Source organism: Myxocyprinus asiaticus, chromosome 9 (assembly GCF_019703515.2).
Source record: "Myxocyprinus asiaticus isolate MX2 ecotype Aquarium Trade chromosome 9, UBuf_Myxa_2, whole genome shotgun sequence".
In the NCBI taxonomy this organism is placed as follows: Eukaryota; Metazoa; Chordata; class Actinopteri; order Cypriniformes; family Catostomidae; genus Myxocyprinus; species Myxocyprinus asiaticus.
In genome coordinates, this window is record NC_059352.1 from 48,236,852 (window position 1) to 48,251,992 (window position 15,141).

The 15,141-nt window shown below is 37.4% G+C and overlaps 1 protein-coding gene across 1 annotated transcript in view; it reads left to right on the forward strand.

The window, feature by feature from the left end:
- Nucleotides 1-11,288, forward strand: part of LOC127445994 (serine/threonine-protein kinase tousled-like 1-B) — a 42,917-nt gene extending 31,629 nt beyond the window's left edge. The window contains exons 13-22 of the mRNA XM_051706569.1: nt 1,290-1,356; nt 1,607-1,704; nt 2,610-2,691; nt 2,788-2,879; nt 2,975-3,064; nt 3,160-3,329; nt 7,705-7,840; nt 8,470-8,581; nt 8,675-8,782; nt 9,505-11,288. Coding sequence (XP_051562529.1) covers nt 1,290-1,356; nt 1,607-1,704; nt 2,610-2,691; nt 2,788-2,879; nt 2,975-3,064; nt 3,160-3,329; nt 7,705-7,840; nt 8,470-8,581; nt 8,675-8,782; nt 9,505-9,669 — 1,120 coding nt within the window. The 3' untranslated portion in view covers nt 9,670-11,288. The remainder of the gene's footprint in view (nt 1-1,289; nt 1,357-1,606; nt 1,705-2,609; nt 2,692-2,787; nt 2,880-2,974; nt 3,065-3,159; nt 3,330-7,704; nt 7,841-8,469; nt 8,582-8,674; nt 8,783-9,504) is intronic.
- Nucleotides 11,289-15,141: the final 3,853 nt, after the last annotated feature.

Sequence of the window (15,141 nt, forward strand, 5' to 3'; positions counted from 1 at the left end):
GGTGAATTAAAGTACCAATTTCCTTCCGAAACAGCAAAATCTGTACATTATTCAAAACTTTTGGCCACCAGTGTATATATGTGTGTGTGTGTGTGTGTGTGTGTGTGTGTGTGTGTGTGTATATATATATATATATATATATATATATATATATATATATATATATATATTTTCACCAGGTTTAATGAGGAATGAGATTTATTGTTATAAGATATTAAGTTGGAGACATGATGTATATGCTGACAGGGCATGTTTCCATATAGTCACATTTTTCTTTGCATGCATTTGCTTCAATTAAATACAATTGATTATCTAATCAAAATAACAAAATTTGCATTAAAGTGAGAACAGAAAATATTTATGAATATTGTGGACAGAAAATTCCCACGAGGTGCCAGTGATTGTTTTTATTCCGCTGTTGGCCTCCAGCGCCGGCCACAGTTGAACATGAGGAATATTAATACAAAAAGATATATCTGCAGCTATCGACATTTTTGCCCATAACTGATAGTTCCAAAAAGCAACTATCAGTACAGATTAATCGGTAAAACCGATATATCGGTCTACCGCTAATTCACAGTGTGCGCCTGTGTATATATCAGGCATGCAGACTACTCACCTTTCAGCTAAAGTCTCCTTTTCTGAAGCTACTTTGCCCAATATTTTGGTAGACGTTTCTACATTTTTCTTATTAGAATGACTTGGAATTGTTACTTTAAGCCCACACACACACACACACACACACACACACACACACACACACACACACACAAAAAAAGCTTTAAATTCAACAAAAAGTTTTAAATACAACAAATGAATCGACTAAAAAAATATATACATTTGAAACACCTGCTATGACTTTCTCACCTTTTTCACCTCTTATGAGTTTGCATCCCTAATATATACTATTTGTAATCATTGTAACTAGGAATAGGTCACGATGATCGGTTGTTGGATGACTAGTCTGTCTGTCTGTCTGTCAGTCAATGCTTTTAAGTAGCGTGCTTCTCTTGGAAAAGTTCTGCCTTTAAAATCATCCCTTTCAAAGCATTCCTTTAAAGGTCTTGTACTTTTTTTTTTTTTTTTTTTTTTTAGCACCCTCCCACAAATTTTATGACGGCATGTCAAGCTAGAAATAGTTCAGCCTTCGCGTTCCCCCATGTGAAATGCCTCTGATTGGGTCTGACCCGAAATCAGCCTGATTATTCACTGATTACTCTCTTAGTTGTTCAGGAAATGCATTGACTATTCTGTTTTGAAAAATGTGTGGTTTTGTTTTGGTTGTGTAGGTTGACTGTGGCAGAGTATCATGAGCAGGAAGAAATTTTCAAACTGAGACTGGGGCATCTCAAAAAGGTTAGTCCCTCTAGATGCACACATGCACGTACACGCGCACACACACACACTTATATGTGCATTAATAGTAGATGGTTGAAAGACCCTGAAGTGGAGCATTAGTGCGTCATGCAAAGGCAGTCGTGCAGAAACTCTGTTTCAAAGAGTCTTTTTGTCCCTCCAATCAAGACCTCTGAAATATAGGTCTACCATTCATACACAAGTATGTTAGTATGTGCTTAGGTGCATGTATGGGTGTGTCTGTGTTCAGGAGGAGGCAGAGATCCAGGCGGAGCTGGAACGGTTGGAGCGCGTGAGAAATCTGCACATTCGAGAACTCAAAAGAATCAACAATGAGGACAGCTCTCAGTAAGTCCCGCCCCCTCTCGTGATTGACACAAAGACGTACCAATGACTGAGTCTCATCAGGAAGACAGGCATCTCAAATGTTACAGATTAGATGTCGACCGACTATGGATTTTGCCGATGTGATAACTAAGATGGTGGAAAAGACCGATAAATCAGTTATCTGCCGATAGTTTTTAAAATCAATTTATGGAATGTATAATTTATTTATTTTTTTTTTCACCCAATTTGGAATGCCCAATTCCCAGTGCACTTTTAAGTCCTCGTGGTCGCGTAGTGATTCGCCTCAATCCGGGTGGCGGAGGACGAATCCCAGCTGCCTCCACGTCTGAGACCGCCAACCCGCACATCTTATCACGTGGCTTGTTGGGCGCGTTGCCACCGGACCAATTTGGTTGCTTAGGAGACCTGGCTGGAGTCACTCAGCACGCCCTGGGATTTGAACTAGCGAACTCCAGAGGTGGTAGCCAGCATCTTTTACCACTGAGCTACCCAGGCCCCCCCCGATTTATGAAATGTTACAAAAAATTCTTAGTCTTTAGTTGCTATGACTGGCACAGACATAGAGGCTGTTGGAGACACAATGTTTGTGTTGACATGGCATGTTTTGATATAGTAGCATTTTTCTTTGCATGCCCTTGTTTCAATTTAGATTGTTTGATTGTCTAATCAAAACAACAAAAAATATGCATTGAAGTGAAGATAAAAATATGGATGAATATTGTCAAGATTAAGATATGGCATAGATTTTTGGCAATAACCGATATTTCTGAAAATCAACTATCGGCACCGATTAATCTGTAAAACTGATATATCGGTCCACCTCTAATCCAGATACATTTGTGTATTTAAATCAGTCAAGACTTATGAATATGCCTAATTTTGTGTGCGGTTGCGTGTGTTTGTAGGTTCAAAGACCATCCGACTCTTAATGAAAGATATCTCCTGTTACACTTACTGGGACGAGGGGGATTCAGCGAAGTTTATAAGGTGTTTTGTTGTCCGTTGTTTTGTAGATGCATTCACTTTTTAAAGAAGTTTAAGTAACTGATTATACCTGATTCAAATGTGTTTGTTTGTATTTAGGCATTTGACCTCTTTGAGCAGCGATATGCTGCTGTGAAAATCCACCAGCTCAACAAGAACTGGAGAGAAGAGAAAAAAGAAAACTATCACAAGTATGTTGATCATCGTCTCTCTCTTTCCTTCTCTCAGTCTCTCACTCATACTTTTTTCTCATTGAAATGGTAATCTGTTGCATTTCTCACTCCAGACATGCCTGTAGAGAATACAGAATTCACAAACAACTGGACCATCCCAGAATAGTCAAACTCTACGACTACTTTTCCCTGGACACTGACACGTAAGTCTCTATGACAACTTTTACCTGTTCTCTTATGTTGTGCAAGCAGATTGCGGTTTTAACAGATATGTTAACACTGTTTTGTGGTGTTGTAGATTCTGCACTGTTCTGGAGTTCTGTGAGGGGAATGATCTGGATTTCTATCTCAAACAACACAAGCTGATGTCTGAGAAAGAGGCTCGCTCCATTGTCATGCAGATAGTGAATGCCCTCAGATACCTCAATGAGATCAAACCACCCATCATTCACTATGACCTGAAACCAGGTGAACGCAAACACATGCAGATGTGCACAGGCTAAGGGGAAAAAATCTGAGCAAATAATTGCTGTATTTGTACAAGATTTACTAGGAATCAGGCTTTCCAGTTGGACTTTCAATTTAGCAGATTTATGGTTGTACTTCATTTAAAATAACAAACGGATTTTAGTGTTTTGGAGGTTTTGCGTTGTGTGGATAAATTTATCAATTTAAATAAAAATTAAATCTAAAATATTATAAAAACGTTGAATATTTATCATCAAAAGTATTACTTTAAAGTTGAAAAAACTAATTACTTTAGTAAAAGTTATAAATTACTTATTACATTTAGTTTATTAATTATTAGTTAATAATTAATTATTGAGTATTTAATTGCTGCTACTAAGATTAGACGATAGAAAAAATAATAATGCTTTTAATGTCAACAGATGAAAAATGGTGTCTGCAGCCACACTTTTTTTTTTTTTTTAATTATAGAAAAAATCATTAACAATATTGAGGCACCTGTTAGTTCTGTTAGTTTTCTTATTATTCTGCTTCCGCTATTAAAGTCTATGGCTGCTCATAGAACCATATGTAAAATGCTGAAATTTGGCACAATGATAGGTGTGGCTATGTCTAGCCACCACACAAAATTTGGGGTCTCTAACTCAAACCTTCTAGCGCCACCAACAGTTCAACGTTTCACCTATGTTTCGGCTAATAACTTTTGAACCCTAAGTTTGAAAGAAAAAGTCTGTTCCCTAAGTAGAATTAATTGCATTTTTTTCCCCCTATGATTCCTTGGGTCATGCAGAGTTTCGTAGAGCTGTTCAGCTTGTAACCCAAAAACCCGGAAGAGAATTCATCATGGGTTCCCTCTGGATTTTCCTATGGGTTTTTATAATGGGGTTTTTGAACTTATGAGTAAAATAAGGTCTGCGGTAAACATTACTTGACGATATGTGGACGTTTTGTTCTACAACATAAATTACACACACTCATACCTCAGACTTGAATTTTGAAGCCGCCGTGCATTAAAAAAAAAGTATTTAATTCAATACGGCTTCAAAATTCACGTTTGAGGTATGATTGTGTGTAATTTATGTAATCTATTAATTTTCGTCCATGTATTGTAAAGTAATTTTTACCACAGACCTCATTTTACTCATAAGTTCAATAACCCCATTATAAAAACCCATAGGAAAATCCAAAGGGAACCCATGGCGAATTAGACTTCCGGGTTTGCCTATAAGTTGATGTCATGGCTGAACAGCTCTATTAGGTTGTATTGTTTTTAAGCTCCGCCCACTAGATTTTCCACCATTTTTAATTTTCCAAAAACATACTTTTTCGGACTCCTAGTCTGTATGTCCGATTTGCTCAAAATTTTGCATGTATCATCTAGAGATGCTCATGAGAAAATGTTATGATATTCATGATGATAGACCAAACCGTTCTTGTATACCGCATCAACAAATTCAAGAACGAGCACGCCAAAATGCATGAGGCTGCATCTTCGCAACGCTTTAGCATATTGACACGAAACTTGGTAAATGTCTTCAATCATAAAGTGAGGGTACCTGCACAGTTTCAGGACAGCACCACCTAGTGGGAAAATATGATTTTTTATTTTGATTTATTTTTTGCATTTATAACTTCTAAATTGTTTGGCCTAAAATCATGACCTTGGGGTATACCAAGTTGAAAGATACCTAATTGTCCTATGTCGGCCATGTTCAGCCATTCTGAATTTTGCCTTAAATTGCTGAATATTACAAATGCATTGGCGTATGGTTACGAAATTTGGTACGTGTCATTAGGGCTATGTCCTTAAGGTACTCAATAAGTTTGGGGACAGTGCCACCTAGTGGTCAAAAGATACAAAGAAATGCTGATAACTTTAAAATTAATTAAAATTAATTTGGCTTATTGTCATGTGACTTGTGCCGTTAGCTTCCTTGGGTCACGCGGAGTATGTTGATACTAAATTTGCCATGGTTGGCCATACTTCCTATCCGCCATATTAAATTTAATTAAAAACCTACTTTTTTGAAACTCCAAGACCGTAAGTTTGATTTGCACAAAATTTTGCATGTATTATCTAGAGACACTCATGACAAAAAGTTATAAAAAGCTTATTGTTAGACCCAACCGCAAGATGCCAATAAGGGTCTGATGCTGCTTTCCATTCAAATCGGATGTGGAATATTTCCACTTCATATATCCGTTCTCCAACCATAAATGCATTCCATTGCCAGATGCTTGGAAGATGACGTTTAAGGAAACAAAACTGCAATGCTCCCGTTCACTTAGCAGGTTTTTGACTGTAACCAGAGATGTGTCCTAGCAACCCAACTGATAAACAATGCTGCAGTGCTAGCATTTGTGCTACAGGTGTACGATTATGAAAATAGTGTGTAATATACCATGTTTTATACACCTGTTTCTACAGGCACTTGTTAAACAAGCTTTAATGTCATGTAGGAACTTTGACTCATTTATTGCTATTACTTAATAAAAGTGAATGTTTATCATTTTATACATCTCCCTGAGTTTGTTTGATATCACTCACCTGCATCTCGGTAAAATCGGAGTTGAAAATTCGAAACACGAGTTTCCCAGTTGAAATTCCGACTTCAAGTGGCGTTCCATTGCACTTTTCCTAGTAGGAAGTTGGAAAATCGGACTTTTGAGTTGAATGGAATGCAGCGTGAGGCTGTATCTCTTGAACAATTTGGTGAATTGACATGGAACTTAATATGTGGCATTGTGACTAAGTCCTTACAGTACCATATTAGTTTGGTGACAGCGCCACCTATTGGTCAAAAGTTATTAGCATTTGTATAACACCAAGTAATAAAATGAATTGTCTTTTTTCACCACTGCTTAAAATCATCACCAGAATTCTATATTCAGTCGAAAAGTTTTCCACTGGCTTGGCCCCATAATTGCTGCTTGCAGCTCTATTTTTCTTATTATTCTGCTTCCGCTATTAAAGTCTTTGGCAGCTCATAGAACCGTATGTAGGTAAATGCTGAAATTCGTATGTCCAATTCGCTTGAAATTTTGCATGTATCATCTAGAGACACTCATGAGAAAATTAGCACGTTTACATGCACACCAATACATTGATTACTCCCAAAAATCAGCTTATCTAAAAAATTTGACAAAGCAAGAAAACCGTGTTTACAGGAGATTAGAAATAGTCACGTTATTCTCTGCTTTTCATGTCAAACTGTGAAAAAACATGCGCTCACCACGTGCACACATTGGATAAGCTGGTGAGAACGGGGTTTATGTGCCACGTGAAATCGGCGTAATGGGCAAAAATCTACCCGTGTCGACCTGTGTATTCTGTTTATGATATTACCCTGATAAAGGAACAGCGTTTATTGCATTTACTTGAAAACGTGCTCATTATTATGAGATTCATGATGATAGACCAAACCGTTCTCGTACACTGCGTCAACAAATTCAACAACGATTACTCCAAAATGGACGTGAGGCTGTATCTTCGCAACACAGCGGGTCATCATATGCATAACGTGCGAGTACCGGCACAGTTTCGGCACAGCACCTCCTAGTGGTCAAGAACTATTTAAAAAAAATAAGAAATGGCTATTTATGCTTAAAACTTCTTTATAGTTTGGCCGAAAATCATGAGACTGGTCGCTTTAGATTCCTTGGGGCATCCGGAGTGGAATAATACCCAATTTGCCATGGTTGGTCATACTTCCTGTCCACCATATTGAATTTCATTGAAAACCTACATTTTCAAACTCCTCCAAGGCCGTACATCCGATTTGCACGAAATTTGCCATGTATCATGTAGGGACACTCATGACAACAAGTTATGAAAAGCTTTTTGATGGACCAAACCAGTCTCGTGTAATGCATAAACAAATGATATGGCTTGATCCCAAAAAGGATCTGAGGCTGTATCTCATGAAGGCTTTGGCGTATTGACGTGAAACTTCATATGTGGCATTGTGACCAAGCACCACCTATTGATCAAAAGTTAGAAGCACTTGTATTACAATACAAGTCATTAAACTAATGTCTTTTTTTCACCACTCTGCTTAAAATCATCACCGGAATTCCAAATTCAATCAAAATGTTTGCCATTGGTGTGCTTGGCCCCGTAACTGCTTGCAGGTGTATTTGTTCTTTTGTTTTTCTGTTGATTTGTAAATGATGATAGTTGTTTTCCATTTTATTTGAAAGATTCAGTCATTTTTGTGTTAACCAATATATCATGTTTCTACAAAAATAATCGGAGCTTCTGAACAATTTTCTTGTTTGAAAAGGTTATACAAATTTGCAAAAACCTTAAATGCACTTTTAAATTAATATTTGTCATGTGGTGTTTGTATGAAGTTTTGTGTTTTTGGTTACTCAGGGAACATCCTGCTTGTTGATGGAACAGCGTGTGGTGAGATAAAGATCACAGACTTTGGTCTGTCTAAAATCATGGATGATGATAGTTATGGAGTGGACGGAATGGATCTGACCTCACAGGGAGCCGGAACGTACTGGTTAGTGTACCTAGCTTAAAACAACATTGTGTCACCCGTAGTACCTGACTGGTGATTCTCATGAACCCTGTCAAGAAAATGTCCTGGTCCTATTTTACTCCACAATCAAAAGAAACAAATGAGAAATTAGGTTTTGCATGTAGAAAATGAACCCTATTTTAAGGACGATTAAAATACATTGCGACGATGTTTTCGTGACATAATACCCCCGATTTTCATAACCGCAATGCGAGAAAATGTGGTCATTATGATATTCTCATTACTGCAACATGGAAAAAAAGGATATATTATTTCAATTGTGTTTCCACATCGTGGTAGTACTCGCTTGGTACTGCCTTTCATGTTCACAGATTATAATTAAACAAATTTGTGTTGCGGTAATGAGAATCATCATTGAAAACGATGGGTATAGTAAAAGTAAAACCTCCGGATGCGCTGCGGTAATGAGAATTAGGGGGTCAAATGTGAATGGTCCTAAATGTAAGTTTCATTTTCTTTATGTAAAATATCATTCTTTTATTTTTTTTATTTAAGGTTAAATATGACCAGGCCGTTTTCTTGACAGGTTTCCTGAAAGTCTCCCTAATATTTTTATGTAAAATAAAAGTAACAAAATATCTTTGTTTCAGGTATTTGCCACCCGAGTGTTTTGTTGTTGGTAAAGAGCCTCCAAAGATCTCTAATAAAGTAGACGTTTGGTCTGTGGGCGTCATTTTCTTCCAGTGCCTGTATGGACGAAAGGTAAGATTCATTGCTTAAAACTACTGTCACACACCGCTATTGATGTATAATGCATTGTAGGATAATTTGGCATTTAATCTTGTCGCTCTGCAGCCATTTGGCCATAATCAGTCCCAGCAAGACATTCTTCAGGAGAACACCATCCTGAAAGCCACTGAGGTGCAGTTTCCAGCTAAACCTGTGGCCAGCAATGAGGCAAAGGTTAGTTTGAAGCATGTGACATGAGTTATATTCATGGTTGGAAGTTTTACTCTAAAATGCATTTCAATACAGGTTTTTGAAGTCATATGATTGGTTTATTTGGGGCAGTGTTGGGTATAATCTGAGTACAAAGTAATTAGTTGATGTAATCTGATTACTTTAAAGGTAGTAGTGTAATGCATTACATTTTTAATTTGTGTAATCCGATTACAGTTACATAGTTACAGTTGACAGCTGAAGATTCACTAACGAGTCATAAAGGAGAAACATGAAATGAGTAGTGTAATCTGATTTAAAATTTTAGATAAGTAATTTGTAGTAAATTGCTTTTTTGAGAACTTACCCAACACTGGTGCAATTACTGAAGTCCTTCTTAACTGATAATCAGTCTGAATAGAATACATTTTTAATAAAGAAAAAAGACTACGGGTCGAGGTGATATCTGCCCATCTGCCACCCTGCTCTCTAGATATTGACAGGCCATTAAAAGACCCATGTCAGTGGACCACCAAAATGACAATCAAATTCAAAGTAATCCCATCAGTGATCACATATTTTTGAATGTAGCTATAATCTGATTACCTGCGGTTTAAATTGTAACTATAACGGAATACAGTTACTCATACTTTGTATTTTAAATGCACAACGCTGTTACAAGCACACTCTTATGTAAATGTTTACGTGGAAATGGCTGTCTAAGTTCTTTCTCTTATACTCTGCAGGCGTTTATCCGACGCTGTCTGGCTTACAGGAAGGAGGATCGCTTTGACGTCCACCAACTGGGCAGTGACTCGTACCTTCTTCCTCACATGCGTCGATCCAATTCATCGGGAAACTTGCAGGCCATGCCCGCCAGCCCTGCATCTTCAGGCATCATCTCCTACTGATCTCACTGGCTGATCTATTATGACTCTAACGGCATTTTCCCTCCCATCACCACCTCTGAGTGGACGGAAAGGGGGAGCGGCTAGGTATCGGCTTGAAAGCTGAAGGACACGCCCACACCGGCCACAGTGACTGCCATTGTTATCGCGGCGGGAATGGCTGATGTCATTTCCTGTGTGGATCCAGATGCCAGTCAGCGATAGACCTGCTTAAAAATGGATATTTGTTTTTTACCCAAGGCATTTTGTGAAGTGGAGTAGAGTTGGAGGGGATTGACTTTTATGCTTTAGCGCCTATTGTTGATATCCTCCCTGAGCTACGCCTCTAGAAAGGGGTGTTTTGTTTTGTGTAAGTGTGAAAATTAGAGGCAATTAATTGTAGTGTGATTGGAAATAGATGAACGAGTGTTTAAATGTGACACGACATTGTCTGTTCGCGCGCGCTTGTGAATGGATTTTTTTACGCCACAGTGCGTTATAAAATACGTTGGCTGTTTATAACACGTGTCTGATGGCCACAGAATGCAAAGTGTGTTTGTTACAAAAATGCCGTCAATATTAGTTCAAAGTTACATGAACAGTGTCAGTGTGTATGTTGGCTTAATAATTGCAAATATGGGCGGGTGAATTTTGCGGAAACATGTCCGGTTCACATTTCACAGTAAAATCATAAGAAACGAAATGTGTTTTGCATAAAGAAAATGAAGCCTATTTTTGCATTCTGCCATTATTTTCATAATTAAGACAATTAAGGACATTTACCCACTAAATTCCCTGTAATTTTCAGACATTTTACTTTTGAGGTTTTTGTAAATGTCATTATTGTCAATGGTGATTCTTATTACTGTAAAAAAAAATTGGAGGAAAATTTTGCTTAACTGTCAAAAAAAAAAAAAAAAAAAAAAAAATTTAAAAAGAAAAATCCTTTATTTTGTTTAATTTTGGGGGGGAAAATGACCTGGACATGTTTTAAAAGTAGTAGGAAAAAATAAAATAAAATTTCAGAGGGGACTGAGTCAAGAATGATTGTAATAGCCCTCCTTTAAAACGTTCAAACGTCATGTTCAAGTACATTTACAAACCCAACCTGTTTATGCAGGGTTTCATATTCACAGTTCATAGTTTGTAGGTTTTATTTTTTGTTTTTTTTTGTCTGATGCAATGTCACTGCCACCTGATGTTGCTGAAGACTAGACTTTTTTGTGTAATTCCATATTACGAATCAAATTAAGAATCAGACCAAATAAACATTAAATTTGCCAGGAAATCACAGGATGGAAAAACTGTGTTTTGTTGAATGAACTGTGTTGTGAGCCCGAGTGTGTGAGATGTGATTCACGGAACAGATAGAAGGTGGGCCGGACCTCAGCCATGATAATTTTACCCCTTTTTGCCCAGACCCAGTGCTGTCATGTTGTTTAGCAACCCTTGCTGATCCCGGAGCCCGAGTCAGGTCAGCCGCTCCGAACCGGACTGTGATCAAACTGTCCAGCTTTCAGGGTTGTTCCCTCTCTCCAAATACTCTTTCAACCAGTTTTCAGCTCAACATGTTGATCTGTCTATAAAGTGCTGCTGCAATTGTAGAGAATGTAGCCAAAAGAGAAATAAACATTTTAAAAATATTTCAACACTTTTGCGTTTTTTCTTTGTGTGTGTGTTTGGGGTGACTTTTTCCACCATGGGTTTCTTTTCATACAATGAAAGTAAAGGGTGACATTTTGAAGCTACTTAAGACTACAGTCAAGTTAACCTTTTAAAAAAAGTAGTTTGCTACACTTCGACGTACTAACAAAAAGTAGCTAAGTACATTAAAACTATTTAAATAAGAAAATAGGTTTTAAATGCATAATCAGATAATATTATGCAATCAAAAGTTCTAATTGCAGATTGAAATATCACCAGATATTCAAGTAGGGCTGTTACAATTATGAAATTTGGCTGACGATTAATTGTCAAATTATTGCGTTTTTGACAGTTAATTGTCTCTCTTAGGGCTTTCACGATTAATTGTCATATTGTCATATTTCTTAAGATGCATGTGTGCTTCATACACCTTAAGAAGTCATTTGTACATATTTAACTTCAAATATATAAATCAAATAATAATATAGCTGCAAGCAGCGATGACGAGCCCAAGCACCATGGGTCCATTTCCACCTGGTGGCTTTCGGAAAACGATGCATGATGGAAACATGCATTTGGTCTTGTAAACAAGACGCCATGCCTTACCTTATGCTCAGACATAATGGTTAACAACTTTGATGTGTGTGGCAAATTGAATAAATGTGTAATTATGGCAGGTGTTGGAATACCCTTAAACAGTCCAAAAAAGTATCTTGTTATTTGCTTTGTGGCTATGAAAATATCATGTAAGATATCAAGAATCCACTTACCTTATTCGATTTGACAGTAGTCTGAGTAAATTTGATGTGACGGGTGAATATAAGAGGGGTTGTTTTTTCCTAAAGATTATTTGGAAGTCTGTTAAAGTCACATCTGTTGTTGCCAGCTGGATGCCCAATGACCGTGACCCACCACAGCCACATTCACATCATAAGCGTGATTAAACATATGGCTCAGTGTGTCAGGTACACCCGAATACACTACAACATGATGTAATTTGATCTGTTGCCTTGACAACACAATTTAAGATATCAAGAATCACTTCACAATTTACATCAGCAGTGTCTTGACATTATTCTAAAAACTTTTGAAGGGTTTTGGATAAAAATAACAGGACTTTTTCAAAGTGCCACACTTCCTGCTGCCAGTTGGTGGCGCTATGACTGTGACCCCACAATAGCCATGTCCATGTGATCAGCCCCTATTATCAAACATAGAGCTCAATTATAATCTAAATCACACAATGCATGCAGAAGATATGAGACACTTCCTGTTTCTCATTTTTTGCCATTAATTTATTGCCTCACCATGATAACCGTTCAATACATCAAAAATCTGTTTCAGATATCTTCAGTGTCGTGGCATAATGTAAATTCCTTTATCTGGGCATTAAAATGTGATTAGAATTTGAAGTGCATAATAATAGCGGTTATCTCAATTAACTGCGATCAGACAATTATAGAATAATCACGATGGGCCTAAATGAACTTACACATTTTTACTCAGTATAACCAAATAAAACTGGAGAACACCCCAAAATATAGTGATAAACAGCAGCAATTAACTAAATATTTAGGTTAAAAAAAAAAGGAACTGACTTCTAAAAAGGCCCTTTAACCTCCTGAGACTGCAGTGTGCATTTTCCATTCCCCTTTTTGATTTGTAACTAGTAGCCCCTAATAAACATGCAAAATAATAATAAGAACAAATTATATATATATATACACAGGTGCATCTCAATAAATTAGAATGTCGTGGAAAAGTTCATTTATTTCAGTAATTCAACTCAAATTGTGAAACTCGTGTATTAAATAAATTCAATGCACACAGACTGAAGTAGTTTAAGTCTTTGGTTCTTTTAATTGTGATGATTTTGCTCACATTTAACAAAAACCCACCAATTCACTATCTCAACAAATTAGAATACATCATAAGACCAATAAAAAAAACATTTTTAGTGAATTGTTGGCCTTCTGGAAAGTATGTTCATTTACTGTATATGTACTCAATACTTGGTAGGGGCTCCTTTTGCTTTAATTACTGCCTCAATTCGGCGTGGCATGGAGGTGATCAGTTTGTGGCACTGCTGAGGTGGTATGGAAGCCCAGGTTTCTTTGACAGTGGCCTTCAGCTCATCTGCATTTTTTGGTCTCTTGTTTCTCATTTTCCTCTTGACAATACCCCATAGATTCTCTATGGGGTTCAGGTCTGGAGAGTTTGCTGGCCAGTCAAGCACACCAACACCATGGTCATTTAACCAACTTTTGGTGCTTTTGGCAGTGTGGGCAGGTGCCAAATCCTGCTGGAAAATGAAATCAGCATCTTTAAAAAGCTGGTCAGCAGAAGGAAGCATGAAGTGCTCCAAAATGTCTTGGTAAACGGGTGCAGTGACTTTGGTTTTCAAAAAACACAATGGACCAACACCAGCAGATGACATTGCACCCCAAATCATCACAGACTGTGGAAACTTAACACTGGACTTCAAGCAACTTGGGCTATGAGCTTCTCCACCCTTCCTCCAGACTCTAGGACCTTGGTTTCCAAATGAAATACAAAACTTGCTCTCATCTGAAAAGAGGACTTTGGACCACTGGGCAACAGTCCAGTTCTTCTTCTCCTTAGCCCAGGTAAGACGCCTCTGACGTTGTCTGTGGTTCAGGAGTGGCTTAACAAGAGGAATACGACAACTGTAGCCAAATTCCTTGACACGTCTGTGTGTGGTGGCTCTTGATGCCTTGACCCCAGCCTCAGTCCATTCCTTGTGAAGTTCACCCAAATTCTTGAATCGATTTTGCTTGACAATCATAAGGCTGCGGTTCTCTCGGTTGGTTGTGCATCTTTTTCTTCCACACTTTTTCCTTCCACTCAACTTTCTGTTAACATGCTTGGATACAGCACTCTGTGAACAGCCAGCTTCTTTGGCAATGAATGTTTGTGGCTTACCCTCCTTGTGAAGGGTGTCAATGATTGTCTTCTGGACAACTGTCAGATCAGCAGTCTTCCCCATGATTGTGTAGCCTAGTGAACCAAACTGAGAGACCATTTTGAAGGCTCAGGAAACCTTTGCAGGTGTTTTGAGTTGATTAGCTGATTGGCATGTCACCATATTCTAATTTTTTGAGATAGTGAATTGGTGGGTTTTTGTTAAATGTGAGCCAAAATCATCACAATTAAAAGAACCAAAGACTTAAACTACTTCAGTCTGTGTGCACTGAATGTATTTAATTAACGAGTTTCACAATTTGAGTTGAATTACTGAAATAAATGAACTTTTCCACGACATTCTAATTTATTGAGATGCACCTGTACACTACCGGTCAAAAGTTTTGAAACACTTACTCATTCTTTATTATAATTTTCTTCACATTTAGAATATTAGTAAAGTCATCAAAACTGTGGAATAACATAAATGGAACTATGGGAATTATGTTGTGACTAAACAAAATCCAAAATAAATCAAAACTGTGTTATATTTTAGCATCTTCAAAGTAGTCACCCTTTGCCTAGAATTTGCAGACATGTACTCTTGACATTTTCTCAACCAACTTCTTGAGGTATCACCCTGGGATGATTTTTAAACAGTACTGAAGGAGTTCCCATCTATGTTGGGCACTTATTGGCTGCTTTTCTTTATTATTTGGTCCAAGTCGTCAATTTAAAAAAAAAAAAAAAAAAAAAAAAAAAAAAAATTAATTAATACAATTTTCGTTTTACTCTATGTCCACATATGTGGACAGCGGGACTAAGTTGTGAAATTTTAACTAATACCAAGCTATAGAAAGTCAGATTTTTGTTGGTTATGTTTTTGAGATGTCACAGATATTACATCAGAATGCGTTTGTTTACTCCCTC